General features: G+C 42.0%; 1 protein-coding gene across 2 annotated transcripts in view; it reads right to left on the reverse strand.

Moving 5' to 3' along the window:
- The window catches only part of MEGF10 (multiple EGF like domains 10), a 118949-nt gene that overhangs the window by 16118 nt on the left and 76332 nt on the right, over positions 1–26499 (reverse strand). For both annotated transcript variants that reach the window (XM_079995344.1, XM_079995343.1), the window contains exons 10-16: positions 21245–21419; positions 19181–19301; positions 17325–17488; positions 15525–15627; positions 6633–6779; positions 1901–2035; positions 1037–1165 (exon numbers count right to left, since the gene is read on the reverse strand). In XM_079995344.1, the coding sequence (XP_079851470.1) occupies positions 1037–1165; positions 1901–2035; positions 6633–6779; positions 15525–15627; positions 17325–17488; positions 19181–19301; positions 21245–21419 (974 nt within the window). The remainder of the gene's footprint in view (positions 1–1036; positions 1166–1900; positions 2036–6632; positions 6780–15524; positions 15628–17324; positions 17489–19180; positions 19302–21244; positions 21420–26499) is intronic.

The raw sequence follows: 26499 nt of genomic DNA on the forward strand, positions 1-26499 counted from the left end.
CATTATCAATGTGAATAACAGCCTTCATTGGAAGCCACTAATGAGGTTAGGATCACAGTTCTTTGCCTGGGGACTAATTTTTGTTTTCATCAGTTCCCCAATCAATAAGTCTTTCCATGTCATAGCTTTTTATTTATAGAACAATCAAGACAACTGTACTGTTGTTAATGAGTTGCTACATAGCTGTACAACACCACCCTGATATTTCATGAGAGGGCAGTAAACAAGTTAATAAAGAACCATTATGCACATTCAGATTTGATTTGTACAGATCTAAGGACTAATGCAGAGTAGGGTTATTTACGGCAAATATACCATTTTTTTCGCTCTATAGGACGCACTGGCCCATAGGACGCCCATAGGAGGGGGAGAACAGAGGGAAAATTTTTTTTTTCTTGTTCTCCCCCTCTAAAACAAGGTGCATTCACCCAAAGCCTCCGTCTCGCTGTTCTGGCTTGGGAACAGCCTTGCTAGCCTCTGCTAGCCTCAAGTCAAGCTGGTGGTTTCTTCTTTCATTCCAGTTCATAAAATAGCACAAGGAAGTTATGAAGATTGCCTATTGCTGAGCTGTTTAGAACGGTCACCCTATTTCCGTTGTATGCATTTAACATTTACAAAGAAATATCACCGACTGAACCATTTTCATTTCATGGGCACTTCTATACTCTCCCCCACCCCAATACATATGCATATAGAGAAATATGACAATTGATGATAACAGTTGGTGCACCAGATGAAGTGGATTCAATTCCTGAAAAGCATATGCTACAATATATATTTGTCACGCAGTATTTTTGTTCTATACATAAAATGCCATTAATGCTTGGGGGGGGGGACATTCAATATGCTCTTGGTAGAATCTAATTTCCCCCAAAAAAGTGACACTGCCATGCAAAACTGATGTACTTTGAAGTACAAAAGGTTGAGATCTATTAGCGGTTTACACACAGCAATTTTGAGAGGGGGGATAAACAAAACTAAAAGTTATATTAATTCCTGACAAAAACCTTAAAATAAATAAAATACTTGTACTTACGCTGAGAACAGTCACTACCAATCCAGCCAGGATAACATTGGCAAGATCTGTCAATTGGATTGCAGGTTCCATTGTTGGTGCATGTGCAAATTCCTGCACAATTCTTCCCAAATCTGCCGCTGGGGCAGACTGTAAAAAGAAACCATAGAACTCATGAATATTCTGCACTCCTGCAGTTCATTTAGACCAATGATAATCAAATTTTATTTTCCAATATTTTATTTAGCTTCAGAATGGGCTCTATACACAGTAAGATTTTTTTTTAAAAAAATACAAAGCGACTGTCTGAAAAATATAACTTTGACTGTAAACTGGCAAAAAGGAGAAAACATTATTGTACTCGGTGTGTGTCAGGGAACTGCCATCGGAGAGTCAGGTGGTGGAAGGGCTCAAGGAGGCTAGGAGACCCTCGGATGCTGAGGAAGGAACCAGCAGGGGGAGAGGGAGAGTTCCTGCAGAAACTCAGTCGGAGGAATGGCTCCAAGATACTTCCAGTGAGCACAGGGGGGAGGTCTCAGGACCTCCGCTGGGGACGCCTACTCCGTGCAGGAAACTGTCACGCAGAGAATCCAGAAGGAGAGTTTCCGTTAAGGAACTCTTATGTTGGCGTAAATTCCGGAAGCGCCCACTGACGGATTCTGCCAGCGATTGAGGTAGCCATGCACCCATGGCTCCGCGGACAGGGAGAGTTTAGAAACTGATTGCAGAGCCTTGAGGCTTTAAACGCTTACGCACGAGTAGCCCCCTAATCCCATAACAGTGTGGTATTACACTACAGTGTATTTATTTATTTCTGGGAAATCATGTACCACTTGATTGTAAAAGCATCTCAAAGCAGTTTACGAAAATAATTGTGATTTGTACCTTCATTGCAGAGAGCTCCTGTGAAACCAGGAAGACAGTCACACAAACCAGTCACATGGTGACATGGGCCACTGCTGTGAACACACTGGGGGCAGGCCTGGCTACAGCGATGGCCATAAAATCCGGGAGAGCAAACTGAAAGCAGAAATATATTATCATATTCACCTTACATTGGTACATAACAAAGCCAAATCTAATACAGGTGCTTTCAGTTCACTGCTGAAGTCTTGAAAACATTTGAGAAATCTGATTTATGCAGGTCAGCTGCTTCACAAAGGCAATCGCCCTAGTGGCACGTTAACAAATCTAATACTTTAATAACAGTTTAGAAGAACAACTTAGTATGCATTGCGGTTAATCTAAAACAATTATTGCTGTTGATGCTGATGAATAATGACATATGTCTGTTTATCAGCTCCATCTGGTACGTAGGCTGAAACCCTATCTGCCTGCAGACTGTCTCGCCAGAGTGGTACATGCTCTGGTTATCTCCCGCTTGGACTACTGCAATGCGCTCTACGTGGGGCTACCTTTGAAAGTGACCCGGAAACTACAACTAATCCAGAATGCGGCAGCTAGACTGGTGACTGGGAGCGGCCGCCGAGACCATATAACACCGGTCTTGAAAGACCTACATTGGCTCCCAGTACGTTTCCGAGCACAATTCAAAGTGTTGGTGCTGACCTTTAAAGCCCTAAATGGCCTCGGTCCAGTATATCTGAAGGAGCGTCTCCTCCCCCATCATTCTGCCCGGAAACTGAGGTCCAGCTCCGAGGGCCTTCTGGCGGTTCCCTCACTGCGGGAGGTCAAGTTACAGGGAACCAGGCAGAGGGCCTTCTCGGTAGTGGCGCCCACCCTGTGGAATGCCCTCCCATCAGATGTCAAAGCGATAAACAACTACCTGACATTCAGAAGACATCTGAAGGCAGCCCTGTTCAGGGAAGTTTTTAATATGTGACATTTTAGTGTATTTTTCATCCTTGTTGGAAGCCGCCCAGAGTGGCTGGGGAAACCCAGCCAGATGGGCGGGGTACAAATAATAAATTATTATTATTATTATTATTATTATTATTAACAACAACTGCTGCTGCTATTAATATTTCAATGTAATGATTATACCATCACTCCCTGACTTGTAGTCTACGTGTCTGGCAAAACTGTATTGGTCATGGGGGACGGGGGTGGTGCTGTGGTCTAAACCACTGAGCCTCTGGGGCTTGCCAATCGGAAGGTTAGCGGTTTGAATCCCTGCAATGGGGTGAGCTCCTGTTGCTCTGTCCCAGCTCCTGCCAACCTAGCAGTTTGAAAGCATGCCAGTGCCCAAAGTGGCTGGGGAAATCCAGCCAGATGGGCGGGGTATAAATAATAAATTATTATTATTATTATTATTATTATTATTATTATTATTATTATTAGTTTGGATTTGATATCCCGCTTTATCACTACCCTGAGGAGTCTCAAAGCGGCTAACATTCTCCTTTCCCTTCCTCCCCCACAACAAACACTCTGTGAGGTGAGTGGGGCTGAGAGACTTCAGAGAAGTGTGACTGGCCCAAGGTCACCCAGCAGCTGCATGTGGAGGAGCGGAGACGCGAACCCGGTTCCCCAGATTACGAGTCTACTGCTCTTAACCACTACACCACACTGGTATTATTATTATTATTAACTCATTGCAGATTTGTTAATAATAAAGCCATGGCATCTCTTTAATTGCCTCATGTCTTTTTTCTGGTGGGGAGGCAGACAATTGTTAATGATTATGATGAATATGGCACATGCAAACAACAACTTCAACAACACCATTATAGAATACTGAATCTTTATGCTATTATTTGTTATGATTATCATTTGTGTAATATTTTTCCTCTCCAGTTGCACAGGGCTGAATCATTGTAACCTGGCAGTTCCTGACGGAACACAAGTTTAAAGTTCTGTTTCCAACTCAAGGGCAATCAAAGTGCAGACAACTATACACTGCTGCTTGCTTTTATTCAACTCAGGACTTTAAAAAACAAAGCAGTTCAATTCATTTTTATGCCAAATACACTAGCTCCTTCTTCTTCTTCGGAGATACATCACCATTTGGATTGCCAGAGGAAGAAAGAAGCTGTTGGGGAGAATTTCTCTCTTTACTCCTTCAGCTTCTCCTGGAATTTCTTTCACTGGCAAATTAGTATATTAAGCAATGCTTCAAGTTAAGTGCCTGTTGTTAAGCAGCAATTAACATTTACAAAGCTAACTTTTGCCTTTAAATAATTTGAAGTCATTTAGAAGTCAGCATGCCCGCCTGAGGGCATGCTTGAAACAGGTTGCCTGATCAAAAAGGGAGTCCAGAGACCCTCATGTCTTTTCAATAAAGTAGTGAGCCAGTCCTATTATTTTCCTTCTTCTCCTTATAGTCCAAACTGGATTTGCGCAACTTAAGATGCCTAGGCGGTCTTGAAAAGCCTGATTCTTTTAAATATTCTTTTCGGTAATGTAATGGGGGGAGTCACTGCTTTGCATTATTATGGTGATGATACAACATCACTACACCAGTGTCTTTATATTAGCTAAACAATTAACTTTAGAGCCATTATAGATGGTGAGAACTGCTGCTAGCCATGGAAACAATCCATCAAGGATGTCTGTAGCTTTAACAGAATATTTAACAATTTAAAACACGATAAAACATCAACCATTAAAAACTTCCCTAAACAGTGTCTTCTAAAAGTCAGATAGTTGTTTATTTCCTTGACATCTGATGGGAGGGCGTTCCACAGGGCAGGTACCACTACCAAGAAGGCCCCCTGCCTGATGAAATTCTTACATCCATTACTTTTCGCAGCATTAGGAGACAAGATATAAATCAGGGGTTGGGCATCCTTATCTGCCCCACCCACCACAGGTCACATTTGGGGCAGGGGGGTCAATCACATGACATCACAATGACATCAAGTGAATCGTTTTTGCAGAACAATGTGCACAGAGCTTTGTAAGCCCATGCCCATGCCAGCCGAGTGCTTTGCATAGCTGTTTGCACAGAACTTCGCATGTGGTGACAATCAGCTGACTGGTGGTGCCTGAAAAACCACTTTTGCCCAAGCAGTGTCTTCACCTTCTCTATACCTAACATCACCAGGAGGAAAGGTAAAGGACCCCTGGATGGTTAAGTCCAGTCAAAGGCGACTATTGGGCTGAGGCGCTCATCTCGCTTTCAGGCCGAGGGAACGGGTGTTTTTCCAAGGGCAGCTTTCTGGGTCATGTGGCCAACATGACTAAACCGCTTCTGGCACAACAGAACATCATGACGGAAACCAGAGCACATGGAAATGCCGTTTACCTTCCCGCTGCAGTGGTACCTATTTATCTACTTGCACTGGTGTGCTTTGAACTGCTAGGTTGGCAGGAGCTGGGACAGCGCAACAGGAGCACACCCCATTATGGGGATTCAAACCGCTGACCTTCTGATCAGCAAGCCCAAGAGGCTCAGTGGTTTAGACCACAGTGCCACCTGTGTCCCTTATCATCAGGAGTAGGACAGGTGGGTATGGCTTTGCCAAAATGGTCTTGCAGGCCAAATGTGGAGATTTGACGGGTAGGCCAAAGGTTCCCTTCACTGTTGTAAATTATCTTGGCAAAAATCAAGATTTGTATATGTAATTTGTTGTATTTTTGGTGTGTTTTTCCCCTAGCCCTCTTCCACATTTTTTTCCAGAAATAACCGTTCTCTCAATGTGTCTGAATCTGTCCTACTTGTCTTCCAACTAAAACAAAGCCAAATATTATGGATCTGCGCTAAGGATGCCAAAAACCACTTCCTCATGAATCAGCCAAATTGTACAGGAAGTCGCTGTGCTAGTTCCAGCAGCTGCCAGGAGCATTCCACCTAGAACTATGGTTGAACCATATGGCAAACAGCTTAGAAATGTTTATAGCCCCAGCATGGGGTTGCTATCAAAGAGAGGTTTCTCTCCCAGTAGCTTTTATGTGGGTGGTACAATGTTTGGAACAATCCTAACTTTTTTATTCCCCCTCCCCCTCCGTTTTACAAAGGCGGTTGGCAATAGTTTCTGCGACCATATGCATTTTCCACAGCGTCAGACACCAGTCTTGTTGGATGTTGGGTAGTTGGATAGATAATATACAAAATTACAAATTAAACAATTGTAACAAGATTACTGTCAAAGCAAATTTTTATTAGTAACAGTGGAAGTGCATATTGTGCTAATTACAGAAAATTGTAGTACTTAGCACTGGGTTCAATTTACAATAAGGTAAAAAAGAGGTAAAGGACCCCTGGACAGTTAAGTTCAGTCAAAGGCGGCTATGGGGTGTCGCGCTCATCTCGCTTTTCAGGCTGAAGGAGATGGCATTTGTCTGCAGACAGCTTTCCGCGTCATGTGGCCAACATGACTAAACCGCTTCTGGCGCAATGAAACACTATGGTGGAAGCCAGAGTGCACGGAAACACTGTTTATCCTCCCGCAACAGCGGTACCTATTTATGAACTTGTGCTGGTATGATTTCAAACTGCTAGGTTGGCTGGGACAGAGCAACGGGAGCTCACCCCATTGTGCAGATTCGAACTGGCAACCTTCCGATTGGCAAGACCAAGAGGCTCAGTGGTTTAGACCACAGCGCCACCCCCGTCCCTCAGTAGCTTACAATACTACTAGTAGTTTAAAATACTACCATTCAGCGTTATAGCACAGCCATAGTAAATAGAAGAACAAGAGACTTAGAAGCTTACTTCTTTGGCAAGTGGTGCCTCTGTAGCCAGGTGCGCATTCACAGATCCCTTCGTCTGGTGAACATGATGCTCCATTTTTGCAGTAACAGGACAGTGAACAGTTTGGACCCCAGTGTCCTTCAGTACATACACTGTCACAATGCATGCCTACAAGTGTACAAGCAGACAGAGCTGTCACGAACCGCACTGGAGGAAAACTCTCAAATCAAAGGTATCACAAGCAAAAGGATGTTAACACTGCACAGCTATCAGAAGGAAAATGATGCAAGGAAGAAGCATGCAAAGGCGTTGTTTATTCTGCAGTGCCTTATGCAACCTATCAGAATGCATTCAAATAGTGTGTTTTTAAGATAGTATGTGTTGTACGCAATTCCGCCATTCCACTCGTGCAACAGACTTCCACTCATACAATGGAACTTTCCTCTTCTCTCTCCTGAAGTCCCTTGTGTACCCCCAAAGCTGCTCTGAAAGGTTGGGGGGATCCTCTAGAGCTGATTTGGACTATATGAGGGGAGAGGGGAGGAAGTGTCATTGCATTAGTGGAACGCCGCTCGCACTGTGTTGGATACAACCTGATATATTTAGAAATACATACATTATGGTAAGATAAGCATTTAAACAGATATTTTGTGTATTTAAGTATATATTTAAATATGAATTTTCACATGGATTATTATTAACTGCAATTAATGCAGGAATGGCACAGACTGGAAATTGACCGATATTCCCCATCCTGAATGGGAACAGATACTGAGCTAGAAGGACATTTTCTTCCTATCTTTTTCCGGCCCTGTCATTCCATTGGGGGAGGGGAACCGAGTTTAGTTTCAGATTATTCTTTTTCTGTTTTGAATGAGGAAAATCTGAAGGCAACAGCTACTGAAGAAACCCACATATGTACTAAATTCAGTGCTTTTTTCTAAAAACAAAGGTTTAGGGGAACTCTCATTTTGACTCAAGAAAATCACCATTTTATAGTTCAAAACGGGGAAAATAAAAACAGTAAATGGACAAAAGTACAAAGATTCACAAAATGTTTAGGCATACCCGTGTACCCCCAGAAAAAAGCACTGGTAATCTGATTACTGCTAGGTTTCCTGCCCAACTGAAATAAGTGCAGTACAAGACTGATTCAAAATGCTAGCAATGCTAAGGACCTTGGTCATTCAATGTTTCGCCTCATTGCTTTTTGCAAAAGTTTATACAACATGGGCAGAACTCCAGCACATATTCTTCTTCTTTGGTGACCACTCGTAGCCGAGTAAGATTGTCTTCCACGAACACGGTCTGAGCAGTGAGTCCGTAAGTGACTATGGAGGCCAGTTCTGGATCCACAGTAACACAACAATGGCTCATACGAACCATAGGTCTTTTTCACCCCTCTTTTACAGTTAGTAAAACTAACTCCCTTGATTTCTTTGTTTTTTATTACTTCTCAGAAGTCTCCTTTCATGTCAAATGCCAGTCGGAATCCACTGCAGCTCTCAGACCTTATTGTGTCTACAGTGCTTTCTATTATCAATTGACTTATTATTAGCGTACAGCTACTGAATGAATCATTCGGCTAAAGAAAAAGGGGACTAAATCCAGAAGAATGACTAGCTTTGTAAGTATTTCATGAAAAATGTGCTTCAGCTCCACTTGCTATTAGACTTCTTAAACGAGCAACTCAGGAAAACAGACTCCCCCCCTCCCCCCGGTTTTTGCACAGGAAGCTTTATTTAAATCACCCCAGAGTAATTATTTTGCACAGTTTGCTGAAGAACTGGGAAAGACTGCAAGACAATTCATTACTGTGGCTGCCTGTACAATAAGCAGTCCCACCCACCTGCTCTATAGGGGATGTGTCCTGTCTGAGAAATGTTTCCTGTTCGATGGAAGAAAGGTGAATGAAGGTCAAAACCTTTGCAACTTTGACCCTGACGCTGACTTAAGGCTGTCAGAGAAGCTGCCACAGAGGCAACTGTAGTGGAAAATGCGTCACACTGAAATTTGACAAGAACTCAACAACTAATTTTGCACAGGATGCTGAACAACCATAAAGGGACTACTTTTCCTGAGTGAATGCGCAAATTTGAATGGAATTTGAACTGATTGCCAAGACACAGAAGACTCGTTATGCTATCAGCATTTTACAAGCTGATTTTTGTCTGCCTAGCTAACGGGAGTTTTCTGAATCAAGACACAAAGTACCTTATTTTTCAACAGCTTAGAACAACCTTTTTCAACTTGTAACCTAAACAGAGGCACCTAGATTTGCATCTGAATGAGATTCCTAAGTGAAAGATACTGAGGACCCTTATATGCCACTGAAAGCTGCATGAACGCAGCACCTGAAAAAACAACATGAACATGCTGCAAAGTTCTAAAATACAGGCTCAGGTGTAGGAATTCATGTGCATATGCTTGGAGGAGACAAGTGAAAACGGCTGAGCAAAAAATATGGGTCCAGTAGAATCCAGTAAAGAAAAACTAGTATATAGCCCTCACTTGCCTTTTTACTGGTTTCCACCTGACTTCCCCAATGGCCATGTGTTAAGTTGCACATTAGTAAGGTGAACTGAAAGAGTTCTGGGTGGTCAATGTGGCATATTTTAATGAATTTTAAGTAAAAATGGTTCAAAGGGCATATGTTTCAACATATTATAAGACATACATGCTCAGCCCAATTTCATCTGGTTTAAGTTCATGGCTGCATTTGCATGCGATTCCGAGCAGCTTTTACACCCCCCTCTTTCCCTTCTGGCACAACCATGAGAAGTATGGACATCTATGCTTCCATTTTTATTAATCACGGTTTTGTGTTACATCCAAACCCTAAACTGTGGTTTATTTTAACTACTGTTTGCAGAAGCAAGTAAGCTTAAAAGTGCCCCTGCCATAATAAGCCTACAGTACTGTGTGAGTTCATCAGCCAGTGCTAACTGCCATCATCTTAGTGCAAAATCCTTATTCTTACAGTAATATGAAATTTCCACACAAGCCACTATTAGGAAATGAATGATTTTATCCTTATGTACCAGGATACTTTTCATGAAGAGTGGCTGTCTTTTCTTTCTTTTAGTAATTCTAACCCTGGGGAGCTAAAGCCCCTTAATTCTCAGAATTAATTTTGGAGGGCTTATCTAAGCTAAGTTTGGATGCTCAAAGATTACAGAAGTCATATATAAATATACAGAAAATGCAATATTGAAAGACCAGTTGAAGCAATGTACATACTCTGTGATCGGAGTACAGTGGAACCTCAGTTGTCGAACATAATCCGTTCCGGAAGACAGTTTGACTTCTGAAATGTTCGACAACCGAGGCGCAATAGGTGGTAGGCAATTTCAATGGAGAAAAGCACCTCAGAAGCCGTTCGACTTCCAAGGCACGCTTGAAAACGGAAGCATTCACTTCCGGGTTTTCGGCGTTCAGGTTCTGAATCATTAAGCTTCCGAGAAACTCGAAAACTGTGGTTCCACTGTATATAACAAAGTATTTTATTGTTATTTTTGTGTTGCCATTAAAGAAATATATAAACAAGCAAGCTTCATAAATTACCAATGGAAGTTGTTGTGCTTTGGTAAGCCAACTTAAGACAAGTTCAGACATTACAACAAGCTGTGGTTAGTTACAGACAGAAATGAAAGCTTATTAACTCCTTGTGGCCACACATATAAGAGTCTAAGACTCACTTACATTCACACAATACACTTAAAGCACATTTGAACCACATCACTTTCCCCAAAGAATCCTGGGAATTTAAGTCTTTTAAGGGTGCTGGGAACTGTAGCTCTATGAGGGTTGAACTACAGTTCTCAGGATTCTTTGACGAAAGCCATGACTGTGAAAGGGGTAGAAATGTGTTTTAAATGTATAGTGTAGGTGTTGGCTGTCACAGCTTATCAGTCCGACTGAGAGAAAACCTGTGTATGTATATGCACATATACAGCTAACCTGATTTTTCTCATGAGTTTAGGTTCTTGTCCATAAACATTAATCTATTATATTTATTTTATCTCTGTATAGCTCACACAGAAAATTTCTAAGAGAATTTGTATCTGCAGCAGACGTGTGCATGCTCAGATTTTGAATAACAAATGTCAGCAAACAGCTCTGCTCTGCCTTATTTTTTTGAATGATTTAAGACTGCAGACAACAGAGCTGTGTGGGTAATTTGCATGCAAGTCTTCCGACACAATTTTAACTAAAATCAATATGAATAATGTATCCAGGAAGCTCTGAACGTTTAAAATGTGCCCTATGAAACAAAAGAATTATGAATAAGTTGGTACGCAAATTTCATTCTTGATAAGCAGATTGGTAAGGAAAAGTTTTTGCCAGGATAATGGACAAAGAACTCTTTGACGGCCTTTGCAAGTTGCTAGGCAATAGCTAAATGGTCATGATAAACTTCAGCTAAGCAGCTCTGAAGAAATCCTCATGCATTTAATGCTCAAAGGACTATGCCAAGTGTTTCACATCTAAATTAGCATTCCTGCAGCATCTGTAATTGTGTGAAAGAAGTAAATAATCCTTTGAGTGGTAACATCTATGTTGTTATAATGTTATATATATTAAGACTTTAATTATACACACACCTACAAGGAAGGAAGTGTCATTGAACTCAGTGGGGTTGACTTATAAGCTGGTAAATATAGGATCGTGTTGTGAAATACTTTTAGTAATGCAACAGTGGGATGTACTGCACTGAGGCTGTGGAACATAACATCCAGGCCAACGACACTGACCCCAAAGGAGAACCTATCCCAACACTGGGACTCAACTCTCCACACCTCCATTGCTGTTGCAGACCCAGTAACTAGTTCACACCGACAGCTAGTGGATTGAATATCAGGAGAAATTTCTCATATTGAAAAGCCACAATAAAGGTCTCTTCAAAACCAACATTTCCACCATAGGGGCCAGCTCCTAGGGGCTGAGGTCCCTAGGGGCTAACTCCCCCAATAAAATATTTGAGGGGGCTGCCCCTCCAAAAGTTGATGGGCATTGCCATTCAAATGGTGTGCATGCGCCGTGTCCTGTGATTGATTATCTTACCTAACCCCCAATATTCCATTCAAGTTGGCACCCCTGATTACCACTACATATTTTGAAACGCTGTTTGTTCACTATGCATTTTGACAGTTCTTATGATTCCATAACCAAATTTTGCATGGTAGTTCTTGGGATCAAGGAGCAGGTTTTTCATCTATGTTTGGATACAACTGGATGCTATTTTGAATCAAAACTGTGGACTGAACATTTCAAAACTGCACTGATTTTAACCACTGATTTTCACACTTTTTTGTTTTTTAAAATTTTCAAGCAACACTATGTATGAAGATGCTAATACAGCAAAGCAAAGAAAGCCCTACACTGAAAACTATAGTTACCCCCATTAATTTATCCCCAGAATGTTTTTATTGTGAGCGATATTTGGTATTTTCTGCTATATGCTCACAGGAACTGTTTCATAGTGCTCTAACTCCTCATTAACACATCCGAAGGTGTAGCCATGTTCATCTGCTGCAGAGATAGATGGATATAGATAGATAGATAGATAGATAGATAGATAGATAGATAGATGATAGATAGATAGATAGATAGATAGATAGATGATAGATAGAAAAGACCTGCAGAACTCAGTGCACGGTCTGAGGCCATCCCCCTTGATGGAGCTAAGCCTGTCTAGGTTTGGGCAAATGCCGAGGAAACATATGTATATTGCCTTAGGCTTCATGATGGAAGAAAGGCAGAATATAAAGACTAAGAAAATATATAAATGCATGTGTTGAAATCAACTTCATAAGTCTTCTGGCATAATAAATCCATTAGTTTTGAGGTGCTACAGAACTCTTGATTTTCCTGATAAAACAGTTATTGAGGTCAATATGCTTGGTTTGAGGTCTCAGAAAATCTTTTACAAAAAGTTTCAACACCTCTTCTAACTCCTTAAAGCTATTTTCCTATTAAAGTAAGGGCAGGCACTCAAGGGAACACAGGTGCATCCTTCAGAGAAAAACTTCAGGAGAGTATTCTCAAGCAGAACAACGCAGGCACATAAAAAAACAAAACAAAAACCAGAGTGCAGTGTGAGTGTGTACTTAAGCAAGGAGCTGAGGCAGCTGGAAAGGATAATTTAAAAGTAAGAGAAACTCAGTGGAACTGCCACAAGGAGAGCATGGAATGGTACGGAGGGAGAGGCCTAAATAGCGCTGGTGAAAGAATGGTGTCGACTGAAAACAAAACAAAGGCACAAACTCACACAAAAAGTGTGTGTCAGAGGTCCACGTGTTGCTAATTTTAGAACCTGTATCATTTCAGAGGTTGTATTAATGCAAACTGCAATTCCTTTGCTTCAATTTGCAATGGGTTGCAATGGGTTGAAGAGCAACCTTGTACACAAACAACATGAAAAAAGGTGCACTGCTTGCACATGAATTGGAAAGGGGGGGCTAAGTATTGGATTGGTGGTCCAGCAGCTTGCTGCTGTGTATCTACTTCAGCACTAGTGGTAAGGGCACATGCTTTTATCAGGTCTCTCAATCAGGATGCAAAACAGTGATGTGATAAACAAAAACAAAAATCTTACAGTAGACAAACACAGAGTCCACAGTCCAATTTGCTGCCTTAAAACAGACAGGACTAATCCATAAATCAGTATTACAGTCTGCTATGCTACCAGTGTTTATAATGCCTCATAGTACACTAGTAAAACTTCATAACTGGAGACCTAACATGAGTTTTTAAGTGCTCTTGCACCAAAGTTATCAGCAAGCCCTGACATTTTCCACAAAATGTCACAGCACAGCAAAAAATAATGTGCCATGACCTGTAAAATGCTTCAACTCTTTCCACAAAAACCTGTGCTTTTCATAACGGTTTAATGGAAAATCCTTGTCAAACAGAGTCCAGATTTGCTGATCTTACAGGCATACTTTGAAGCACGACATCAACGTGGCTGCTTTTGGAAGAGGTGAAATTGTTCAGTGAGGACATAAAATCCCAACCCTCAAATCCACACCAGCTTGCTGAGAGCCAAGTCTGGTGTACGCCGTCAGAAGAGAGATGGGGAACTTGTGGCTTGCCAATTGTTGTTGGACTTCCTTTACCATAGTCCCAGCCAACAGTGATAAGGGATTATGGAAGCTGTAGTGTGACATCTGGAGAGCCACATGTTCCTCATCCAATTTAGAGCATATGACTAGGACCAGAGATTTTCAAAGATGAGATATTATTAAAATTTGCATACCGCCCTATACCCGTAAATCTAAGAGTGGTTCACAGGATAAAATTACAATATAAAAAACACAAAATGCATCATAAAAATAAAAACAGAAGCAACCTAATAATCCTCCTTCCCACAACACATATAGAAGGGCATCGGATATCAATTAGCTAAAGGCCTGGTTAAAGAGGAAGATTTCTGCCTAGCACCTAAAGGTGTATAATGAAGGCACCAGGTGAACTTCCCTGGGGAGAGCATGCCACAGATGGGGAGCCACTGCAGAGAAGGCCCATTCTCATGTTGCCACCCTCTGGACCTCTCGTGAACACAAAGAAGGGCTTCAGAGGATAATCTCAGGGTCCGGGTAGGTTCACACCACATTTTCTATTACTTGCATTCAAGCCATATCCCTATCTGCTTAATTGCCCTTAAGTTCTTGGTAAACCAGGGAGCTGAATGGATGCTCCATGTCAAGAGCCAGTGAACTGCAGCCAGCCGTCTTCTCAGTGAAAACCCTTCTGGGCTAACTATGCCCATCCAAAGTGGATCTTTCTGGGCAGTGGGCAGGAAGGAGTATAAAGGACTTCCTTTTCTAGCTGAGTCTTGCTAAGGTAAGTAGGTCTTCCTGAGCAATGGTGTCTTCCAGTATTCCCAGCTGTTCTTTGGTCCTGATTCCTGACTTGTTCTTTGGTCCTGCCTTGCTCATCAGTTCTCACTACTATACTGTCTCATGGCTCCTGACAGGAACCATGCCAAGGGAAAACTCATTGACAGGAACCATGCCAAGGGAAAACACATTGACGGGTCTCAGAGACTCCCATCAGATTCTATCAGCCTCTAAGAGTGGACATTATAATAGCCCCACCACTGCTGTAGAGGGAAACAGTTAGTGCCAGCCACCAACTCACCAGGAAGTGATCTTCCCGTAACATTCAGTTCCTGGAATAACCATGAGATTATCTGCCATTACAGAAAAAGAGTAGAATCTTTGTGCTCCATGAACAGGATTATTTATGTATATTTAGTACATTTATATCATGTAACTCAATAGTGGCATACATAGAATCCCCAGGTGATCGCCTATCCAGGTCCTCAGCAGATGCAGTCTGTCCTACAGCTACCTTACTTGAAAGAGGCAAAGGAGAGAGAAAGTACCCCTTTTGTACTGAAAGTCACTCCCTCCTGGTTTCATTTTGCCCCCTAAGATACTGTTTTACTTTTGGGGCAAACAGGGAGGTGGCAATTTTTCATTTTAAAAACTGGCGTGAGCCCCTGATCAAGATGGGAAACCTATTTTGGATCAGAGACCCATGACTCTATTTCCCCCGCAAATATAACTGTCCTGGTTAAGTATGCTGGTTTCAAACCATTTCCAACATTTTGTGTCATTTGGTTCTTATACTTGTTATGTACAAGCAATAGTTGTTGTCCAATGAATAAACTGATCTAGATCTTATCCATTTACAGCACGGTTAGGTAACCTTTGGTCCTCCAGATGCTCTAGACTACAACTCCCATCAGCCCCAGCAAACATGGTCAATGGACAGGGATGCTGGGAGATGCCATTCAGCAACACCTGGAAAGCCAAAGGTTCCCCACCCCTGATTTGGAGAAAAATGGTAAAACCCTACCATACTTTGGATGCTGCTGTACTATTGCCCCACTCATTTCAAATGTACCTGACCATCCTGGGAGGCAGCGACAATAGCCAGTAGTGGGGTGACAGCCATCTGCATGGCTGCAGTCACAGCGCTCTGAACAGTCCAACCCGTATGTGCCATCCTGTCAGAAAAAAAGAAGACAAAATAATGCTGAATGTAAACAGTAAATTTTAGATGGCATTGGTATGCAAGTGGTTTAGAGCTTCAAATTTCTGGGCTCCAATTGATGGGATAAAAAGCAATTCCTGGCTGCTTTCCATATATTTGTACAGGGAAAGGACATCACTCAGTGGCAGAGCAATTGCTTTGGATGCAGAAAATCTAAGGCTCAACCCTCAGACTCTCCAGGTGGGGTTGGGAATGTCCGCTGTATGAAACCACGGAGAGATGGTGCTAGTCAGCACTGACATTACCGAGCTAGATGGAGCAATGGTCTGCCTCAGCATAAGAGAGCTTCCTATGTTCTTATGTTTTTCTCTAACGGGCCTTAAAGCAGCTCGGAAGGGGGGATTTTGATCAGGGGAAACAGCATGGGGTCCTGATCCAATCACTCTCTCATTCATATAAACGCACACTAACACCATGGCTAGATTTAAAAGAAATTAAAAGAGGTGTAAGATGTTGACTGGGACACAGGTGGTGCTGTGGGTTAAACCACAGAGCCTAGGACCTGCCGATCAGAAGGTTGGCGGTTCGAATCCCCACGACAGGGTGAGCTCCTGTTGCTCGGTCCCTGCTCCTGCCAACCTAGCAGTTTGAAAGCACATCAAAGTGCAAGTAGATAAATAGGTACTGCTCCAGCGGGAAGGTAAACGGCATTTCCGTGCGCTGCTCTGGTTCGCCAGAAGCGGTTTAGTCATGCTGGCCACATGACCCGGAAGCTGTATGCCGGCTCCCTCGGCCAATAAAGCGAGATGAGTGCCGCAACCCCAGAGTCGGTCACGACTGGACCTAATGATCAGGGGTCCCTTTACCTTTAAGATGTTGACTGGATTATCTAGCTACAAGTTTATCTTTGCCACCAAAGATTAACTGTCGTTAAGTACAGCTATAATTCAGAGGCAGACTTAGGGGAGTGCAACCAGTTTGCCCACACTAGATGGAGTGTGTATAGAAGTCCTCGGCTGTCAAGACAACCACTCTTGGCCTTACTGATGTGGTCTAAAGGAAAACAGAGCAATACGTTTGTCACCAGGAGGTTGCTGCAGGAGGAGCCAGAAGGGAGCATACAAGCCGCCATTTGACCATTTTAGGGACTCCACTCCAGATTTGTGTAGAGTTTACTCCTTAACCTTTTGTTTACCTGAAGATACCCTACAAGGCAGTTTTAGGTTCAGGATCAGACTTTTCCTTCTCCTAGATGGGCTACCTTTCCAGGTTGATGAGCCCCATCTGCCCATCACTTCCCTCTACAGGACAAGCAGATACCACCTTCTTGACCACTTGACCTCAATCTGCTGGAGCCTGTCTTTGCATGCAGGGAAAATCCTTAATTCACTGAAGGTTTAAGACCCATTGGCTACTCTCACCTGGTTTAGCTGGCCAGTCAAAGCTGTTTCCCAGGGTGCGGCCTCTGTTGCATGCTGACAGCTTTTAGGAACCACAGGTGATAGCGGAGTGCAGGATGGGGACCAAAGGTGGACAAAACTACCCCAGAAGGAAGACAATATGTCTCCCACCAGAGGTATTACCCCTCCCCTAGCACTCCACACACCCCTTTAAACAGTGTAACATCTTAGATTTAGCAGGACAGTTTAAACATTTCTATGAATATTGAAACTCACAAACCCCACCTTTTAGTGGAATGTGTTTAATTACCTGGCAAGGGTATTCACATTTTTCTCCTCTCCATCCTGGAGCACAGGTGCAAGTTCCATCCAGAGTATTGCATGCCCCTCCGTTAAGGCACTGGCATGTTAAATTGCAGCCAAGACCCCACGTCCCACTAGGGCAGTTTATAGAACAGTCAACTCCATGCCAACCTACCACAATGTAAACAAAACAGCTCTTTTCAGTAGAGAGTTCTAATTTTCAAATTCTTCCTGCCTATTTCTTCCAACAATCAATGTCAGATTTCAGGGGATGCTTAGTACCATGCAGTCAATGGGCTCCCTTTCTGAAAGATGGCCACAACTGTCTTTTCTCCCTTCTTCTTATATTCTGCTGTCTTTGCAGTGGCACCAACAGTGCCACTCACCACCCTGCCTGCAGACTTCCTGGGTGGGATTTTAGTGGATGGTGGGCAGCAGTGCCATAACTGAATCAGAGCCAAGCTGAACGCCTATCCATGGTGGTCTCCCACCATTTTAATTTACCTGTAATGCAATGTTCTGGCCTATAGATAAGGGAGGGCCAAATTCCCTTATGGACATCTTTCTGGGAACTACATGTCTGGGGACTGCAGGTCTGAGAGGCAAAAGCAGGCAGAGCAATAAATGTGACTTTGTACAATAGGTTACTTTCTAGTCATGCAAAATCAGACACCTACACACCTATCCAGCCCGGGGGGGAGGGCTGGCTTACATTTTAGGAACATTAAGATGCCAAATGGACATGGATAGGAGCTGAGCTTTGCTACTATCAAAAGTGAACTGCTGGCAAGGTCACTATGCAGTAACATGGCAGGTTCAGGCCGGTTTAGGGAGAGTCCTGAGGGCCAGATAGACTTCTGATGTGAAGATACAGTTTTGACTGAGAATTTTAGCAATAACACACAGCTTTTTTAAAACAACAACAACAACACCATTTGTCTTGGGATAGATGTTAGAAATTATCCAGTAGGGATTGTCACTACCTTTCTCTAAATACTGTATGTGAGAGTAAGATACAAATATGTAAGAGCTGAAGGGAAATGAGCCTTCCTTAAAAAAGATCCGAGCTGTCCAAGAACAATTAGTTTTAAGCTGATACTTGTGAACATTTTGGTCCATAAAATCATAGGAAATGTGGTGGAGATGTCCCTTCTAGTTAAAATTAAAAATAAATGCAATTCTGTGTAATCAATAGTGACACAAACAGGATTCCTAATTTTATACTTCACTTACAGCAAGGGGAAGAAAAATAACTCTGTGCTGAATCTAATCAATATGTTGTTCAAAACACATGTTCTGCGATGAATTTGTCTCATGACCAGAGTCCCTAGCTGCATAATTAGATGTTTAGGAAAGGCATTTTGTTGACGCAGGCCACTGTGCACTTAACACAATAAATAAAAATGCATTTCCTATAGTCAAGGGCTGGTTACAATTGTTATCTTATAGCTCTTTTCCATTTGCTTATTTGTTATGTTGGACATTTAGGTCCTTTCTGAGATGATGCTAGCATCCCCAAACATTATTTGAAAATCATGTATTTGTGCTCCGTTTGATTGTCTCAACTCCTCAGGACTGCAGAATAGTAGGATCAAATTTGTTGAGATTTTGAGAAGAGCTTGGTTGCATGAGCAGTGCTTAGAAACCACAGAAGAGGGGAGGGGGATTCCATTCTTACTTTTTCATTTTGCAGTTTTGCTTATATTTAACACCTCTGGTAACATTAGAAGGTCTCAGCAGCCCTTTGCCTTAACATCCAGTTAGTAAGTTAGTAAGTGATCCATCTCCCACTTCTTGCCTTAAAAAAATAAATTAATGTTTCATATGACTCCCGTATTACAAGTAGTACATTATTTATCGTACCTGCTTTGCAGGTACAAGAACCATCCACAGGGGAACAGATGGCCTCATTTTTGCAGTTGCATGTTGAGGAACATTTTACTCCATATGTTCCAAGAAGGCAAGGAATAGAGCAATCAGAACCCTAAAACATGGTTGACAAAAAGAAAAGCCATATTGCTATTGAAAGGAAAGTTGTTGGCCTTTTGATTTCAATGACTACACAAGCAGTCTCTGAATGAATAATTGCCATTATTGAATTTTAAAGCAGAGCATATACCTTCATATGCATTGTCCTACATCTCTGTGCAAGAGATAATCTGCACCTACTGACTGCTTGCACATAGCATATTCACAGCAAACAAACAAACATGCAACATAAACATATTTTCTTACTGAGATTATCCCCAGGCAGGAAAAATATAATATATGAAAGTCTCTTAGTGCATTCTAGATATCCATTTGCTCACTCTGAAATTGTGCAAATATTAGGAAGTGCGTAATCTATAATAAATAAGAATGTGTAAAATTTGCATTTCCACAGTGTTTTCCTCTTTTCTGTCATGATATAGAGAAACTCTGCAGAGTGTCTCAGATGCCCTAGCTCTTAGGAACTGCAGGTGAAAATCTGATGCACAGAATAATGTGCACCCAAGTGCACATGGTGTCTACTGCTTTCAATTTCATGGAAATTCATATGCACATCTGAGTGTTATGTCCCCCTACTTAAGCTCTGGCAAGTTAGCTAAGGGGCTTGGCTTATACATCCAGTTGCTGCTATTTCTTTTTGACACAAAGCAAATTTAATAGCGGAAGCCAAACCTGCTAGACTGCCACATCATCCTTAATAAAAGATACTAATTTCATATTAGTTGGCATGAAAGATAATGCATCATTTCACAATTTCACCCTTATTCCTGTTACTTCTACTGTAAGCAGAGGCAACTAAAGGCATACAATGTAAGTAGAAATAGGTGGAAAAGAAGAACAGAAGAAAAAGTATCATTGCTTTTAAGATTGTATTATGAGCATTACATTTTTATATAAATACAGGTGATTGGTTGCTACATTAGATGTCAGGTTTACACCAATAATTCAATTTATAATGAGAATTACACACTCACTTAAATCCCTGGATCAGAACTTCCCATAGTTCCCCCTGCTTCTTTTCCACAGGCCCTGCCAGCAGGTATTTATCCTTCTCCTGGGCGTGGGGCCAAGTGTTGATACTGGTCAGTTGGCACCGCACCCAGGTGAACGCCCCTAGAGTCCTGCCACCATTGGCCAATTTGGAGGCAGGAGTACAATCCGGCTGGCAATAGGTCAGTTCACAGGGGAGACCTGGTGCCCGCCCGCAAAACCACCCACCCAAGGAGGGCAAACGGATTAGCAGCTTTCCATTTTTCTTATTCTCAAATATGGGTGAGGAGATTCTAACAGATTGCTTTACTGAATTCCATAACCTGTAGGTGTGATCTATCCCCCTCCCGACATACATTTTTTAATTCAGTTTATTTACTTTTTTAAGGCGACTGGTTCATCTACATTTTATCAGTTATCGCTACAAGCAACTCAGTGGACACATTCAGAAGTGGCAGATATTGTGTTAGTTTTCCTGGTTACAATGCTACTGCTTCTGTCTTGATTTCTAACATTCCCTTTCCACTGTTGCACTACTGAACTGTTGCTTTTTAAAATAAATATAGAACCATGGCACACTAAATTTCATTCACACCGATGAGTGTGGTGTGACACGCAGGCACCCTCTATGTGCTTCTGTTCCCCCTTGATTCACACATGAAAATGGCAAGAAAAACCTGTACCCCAAATTTCTTTCATCCAACCATTTTCCGTGTTAATGAGGTTGTAAACAGATTTTATTTTTTTTCTACAGGCAATTAATGTGGAAATGGACGTTAGACTTCCAGTAGATTCTCAGAAGTGGCCTTTATGACATTTGACAGATCACATAATACATAAAAATTATCAAGTAGGAAGCATCAGGAAAATGCAGTCACTGTGTCCAAAGGACTAATAGCTGCTGAGATAGCCAATGAGGAATAGTCAATGACAATCGAAATTGTGTACCTTAAATCCTGGGGCACAGATGCATTTTCCAGTCACACTGTCACAGTCAGCACCATTTTGGCAACTGCAAATCTGTTGACAAGATTCTCCATAGAATCCCGGGGAACATGTCTCATTACAGTAGAGTCCAGACTGGCCTGGCTTGCAGGAACATTCTCCAGACATAGGATGACAGCTGTGACCAAGGCATGAAAGGAATAAAACATTTGGAGTTAAATATGACACCAAGAATCCAATGCAGCAAAATACTCTTACAGACACATTATAAAAGGATTTCACACAGAGGGCTTTAAAAATAAAATGAAAATGCATGCATTGGAGTGGGTGGGGATACAGGAACACACACTGTAATATTATATTACCTATGTAATAGTAAATCAGACTTCTATTTATTTCGTATCTTAAATAATTAAAAACATTCATTTCGTATTGTGGAAAATTTCCTGTTACATGGGTATGGTTAGAATTAATTTCTGGGGTGGGCTGTGACAAAAGTAATCCGAATAAACAACCATAATATCCTTTCAAATGAAGTGTAAAAACCTCTGTGTTTCACTGATGGCTCTTTAGGGTGCAACTCACTCACCTACTCCCACAAACTGACTACCACTAAACTCATGCTCATAATTTGCGTTCTGCTTTATTATGAAGACTATATTGAAACTTAGTGCTCCTTTATGATACATCCATGGGCTTCTTTGTGAGTAAAAACTAAAGATATGGCATTAAAAAGCATTATTGCATTTAACGTGCAATGTGGAATTTCATCCCAAAGCAAATACAAGCTTCAGAGCAGGGATTCCAACAGCAGTGGAAGAAAGGGTTAAATTTCTTCCATGTCTGCTGTACTTGCCATAATACCTGCCTCAGAGCTGATGCTGTGAATTTGAATTTTAAAAAATAAATAAATCCTGTGCAAATATGCATTTAACTCATGTGTAGTTTGGCCCTGAGTAAGAAACCTATATATGCTTCCCCTCGCTTAAAGTGGTGTGCTAGCCTGCAACAGATTTCCTTCCTTGAAATGACGCCAAATCACTTTTACAGAAGAAAGGTCGGGGCACTTTTACAACCTTGGAGAATATGGATAGCCTGTGGTTTCCATACCTGGTGAAAGACCAGCTGTCTTTACCTGAAAACAGCAGCTCCATTCAATAGCAGCTTCATTCAGTAACAGCCACACAGCTGTTGACTTGTAACAAATGGACACCATCAGCTGCGCTAAGATATATGTTCCGGGAAAGTGGACACAAAGGGGTGCTCTGTGGTTCTCTGGCAGACAAAGCACTCAGCTTAACGCTCACCAAAGGGAAGCCTTAATATCCAGATCAATTATGTTTACAATAGACAGCTTGTTTAAAGATGGACTCTGATCACTGATTGAAGTAATATTCCCCAAGGCATCCTGAAGGGGGAGGATGTACCAAAATCCAGACACATCAAATGAATTATGGCTGGAGATGGCCTTCCTTCAGTGATTTGCGGGGGAAATGCTCACTGTAAGACTCCTTGCTCATTTAATATAACTTCCTTAATGCTCGATATTCTTTATCACTCTTACTAAATGCTGTGACCACTAAAAGACACTGGCTTTCTTATGAGAGTAAAACAAAAAGCATAAAAGCACACACACAAGTATAAAGTAAGTTTTCCATTCAACTCCAATCTGCAGAAAGCAGGAAGTGCACATTTTTTTCTAGCTGATATATTATGTGTTACATGTTTCTGAAATCTTTGGGAAACATAGCGGACTGAGATTATTCATTACTATTTGATTATCTGAAATATTTGATCCTAATTTTCAATCTTTGGTTTTCAAGGCAGTTCACAATTAATCCAGAGTGTGGCGGCTAGACGGGTGACTGGGAGCAGCCGCTGAGACCATATAACACTGGTCCTGAAAGATCTACATTTGCTCCCAGTACGTTTCTGAGCACAATTCAAAGTGCTGGTGCTGACCTTTAAAGCTCTAAACGGCCTCGGCCCAGGATACCTGAAGGAGCGTCTCCACCCCTATCGTTCAGCCCAGACACTGAGGGCCAGCTCCAAGGGCTTTCTGGTGGTTCCCTTACTGAGAGAAGTGAAGCTACAGGGAATGAGGCAGAGGGCCTCCTCGGTAGTGGCACCCACCCTGTGGAATACCCTCCCATCAGATGTCAAGGAAATAAACAACTATCTGACTTTTAGAAGACATCTGAAGGCAGCCCTGTTTAGGGAAGTTTTCAATGTTTGATCTTTTACTATGTATTTATATATGCTGGAAGCTGCCCAGAGTGGCTGGGGCAGCCCAGTAAGATGGGCAGGGCACAAACAATAATTTTTATTATTATTATTATTATTATTATTATTATTATTATTATTATCCATTTGAGGTCAGAGAAAATGATATGGGTAGTGGGCTTGCTGCAATGGTGCTCAGTTCTCCTTATGAGAAGAGGCATATACGAAGTGCTCGCCTACACAGGCGTGCTGCATGTAGCCTGTTTTCAAAACCCAAGATGGCAGCTCCATTTCCAAGGAGTACTCCAACTTTAAGAGCACTCCTATCCCCAATATCCCAATGCTGCTTAAAAAAAATAAACAAAACCTTCTTGAAAAGAGCTAATAGCCGTTCCACGTAGTGAGAAATTGCAACTTCTGGTGTGCACATTTCAAATGATCCTGGGGGTGACGAATACTCCTGGGAGTGATGGGAGATGATGACATGTTTTCCCTCCCATGGACATTGTCTCAGGGGTGAGAGATGGCTGTTTCCATATAAGGAACCAATCTAAATAACTTTATCGCACTAGCCATTGGCCACAACAAATCTGAATTAAAAAGAAATATAAGCAAAAGGGGTGTTACGCCACAAATAAAGGTCTCTATTTAGATATCTATGTCTCCCTTACAGTTCACACCTATATTGTCCAGGGTCTTCTTTCTGATCTTTTTGGTCACCAAAGCAAAAAGTGGGCAACTTTATGAGTCACTGAAGAGTTTACATCGCTAAGAAGCCATAGGACCTCTCTGACAGGGAGAGGCATCTTTCCTGTATGGACAGTAGGGCGAGAAATCACCTCCAGGGTCCAGTGTATAGTGGGCAAAATAGTAAATAGTGCAAGATGTATTCCGCGCGGTTGCCCACATATACATAGTCTGTCTTTGTATGGTACCTTACTATATTGTCTGTCCAGGATGGCGGAGGGCATAGCTTGAATCGCAACTCAGTAAAAGCGATTCTAAGTGAGGCTAGCAGTCTAATTATCTAAAGGGGAAAGACTGTAGCCCAGTTGTACATTATCAGCTCTGTATGCAGAAAGTGTCAGGTTTAATCTTTGGCATCTCTAGGTAGAGCTGGGTGAGACCCCAGTCTGAAATCTTGAAGGGCTGCTGTCTGTCCGTGTAGATGACACCAATCTTGACTACTGAACTATGGCTGCTTCCCCTATCACTTCTTCTTGCACAACAAAGGCCTCAATAGCATTCTGCAAATTCCCAAGTCCCGCTACATTCCTTGAGATTCATCCCACAGTTTTCCAGGGGGCCCCTTGACTCTCAGGAGCAGATGCATCAGGTGCATCAGTAGAAGCCAGGAAAGCCCCACTGAATAAGCACAGCTCCATTTGTTCTTCTTTAAGTCTTTGGGGAATAAGAAATCCCTCTTCGTTCATTTTCTCTCTTTTTCTTTAAGTAGAAGTCAAACTGTGACATTGATATTCTGTAGCCCTGTTCCCCAGCCACAGTGTGCTAGGAAGCCATAGCTGCGCACATATTGATTGACACCAAAATTAGTATTCCATAATTTGTAATTAAAATATAGGAAGCAGAAACACTTTGGAAGCTTTTGATGGCTCGTGTTTAGTTAGTTTAATTGGCAATGCACAGCGCACACAGATGTTAAGAAATGCGGCACCTACTTATCTCTTAAGTTCACATCTTAGGGAATCTGCTAGCATGCAGGACATCAAATTAGTATCTAAATCTGCAATTAATCAAATATTTTACTGCCTGCGACAAATTATGCAGAGATGCCAGATACATTGTGCCTATACTCTTAGGTATGGTGCTTATCATTTTGCGGGTATGGCCAGATCAGACCAAAGGCTTAGCTGGTCCAGCATCCTGCTTTCCAGTGACCAACCAGATGCCTTTGAGACAAACAGGGTATGAGGGCACGGCTGCACTTTCATGGTGACTACTGTTTTGAAAGTCAAAGCTTTGAATGGCAAAGGTCGGCAATACAGTACATTGAAAGGAAGAAACTTGCCTCCATGCCCCAGTTCTTTGGGAAGAGGCAAAGTAGAGCCTATTGCTGAGGGGGGAAATGGTAAAGGACCCCTAGACGGTTAAGTCCAGTCAAAGGCAGCTATGGGGTTGCGGCACTCATCTCACTTTCAGGCCAAGGGAGCCGGTGTTTGTCCAGACAGCTTTCTGGGTGATGTAGCCAGCATGACTAAACTGCTACTGGTGCAACGGGACACTGTGATGGAAGCCTGAGCATACGGAAATGGCGTTTACCTTCCTGCCGCAGCAATACCTATTTATCTACTTGCACTGGTGTGCTTTCAAACTGCTAGGTTGGCAGGAGCTGGGACAGAACAATGGGAGCTCACCCTGTCGTGGGGATTCGAACCACCAACCTTCTGATTGGCAAGCCCAAGAGGCTCAGTGGTTCAGACCACAGCGCCACCCACGTATGACTATCCCATGGCGAAATCCAATGTTTTTATGCTATTGAATAATACACACACTTTTTAAAGAGACATGTGAATATATTTTGGATATGTTCAGGCATAACAGAAATGTTTTGCTTTCATCCTATACTGCCAACTTAAACCGTTTGCTCTTTTGAAGTAAACTGTAGAATTAGCAAACAGATGCTCCCACGCCTACATTATTTCTAAGTCCATTCCATTTGTCACAGAAAAGAGGAAATGTCAAAAACATGTTCAAAAATAGTCACATGCTTCTGTTTACATCTGAACATCTGCAGTTTGACTTGACAAAAGCTGTCTTTCCAGTGGTATAAATGAAGGAACAGCTGTGTTGAACATGAATCAAGCATTAACCTTGAAATATCAGAAATGCTACACAGTGCTGTGCCATACATTCTTGTCAATGTAAAATGTTTATAGCAGACTTTAGTTAATCTTCTAAAAGCTTAATTGTAGCTCCTACATACAGATTTTAACAGAAGCAAGGTGCATTGGTTTGGTAAAACTTTCTTCATTTAACTGGCTCAACCTGGTAGTTACTACATTACCTATTGCCCA

Source organism: Podarcis cretensis, assembly GCF_951804945.1.
Source record: "Podarcis cretensis genome assembly, chromosome: 11".
Taxonomy (NCBI): Eukaryota; Metazoa; Chordata; class Lepidosauria; order Squamata; family Lacertidae; genus Podarcis; species Podarcis cretensis.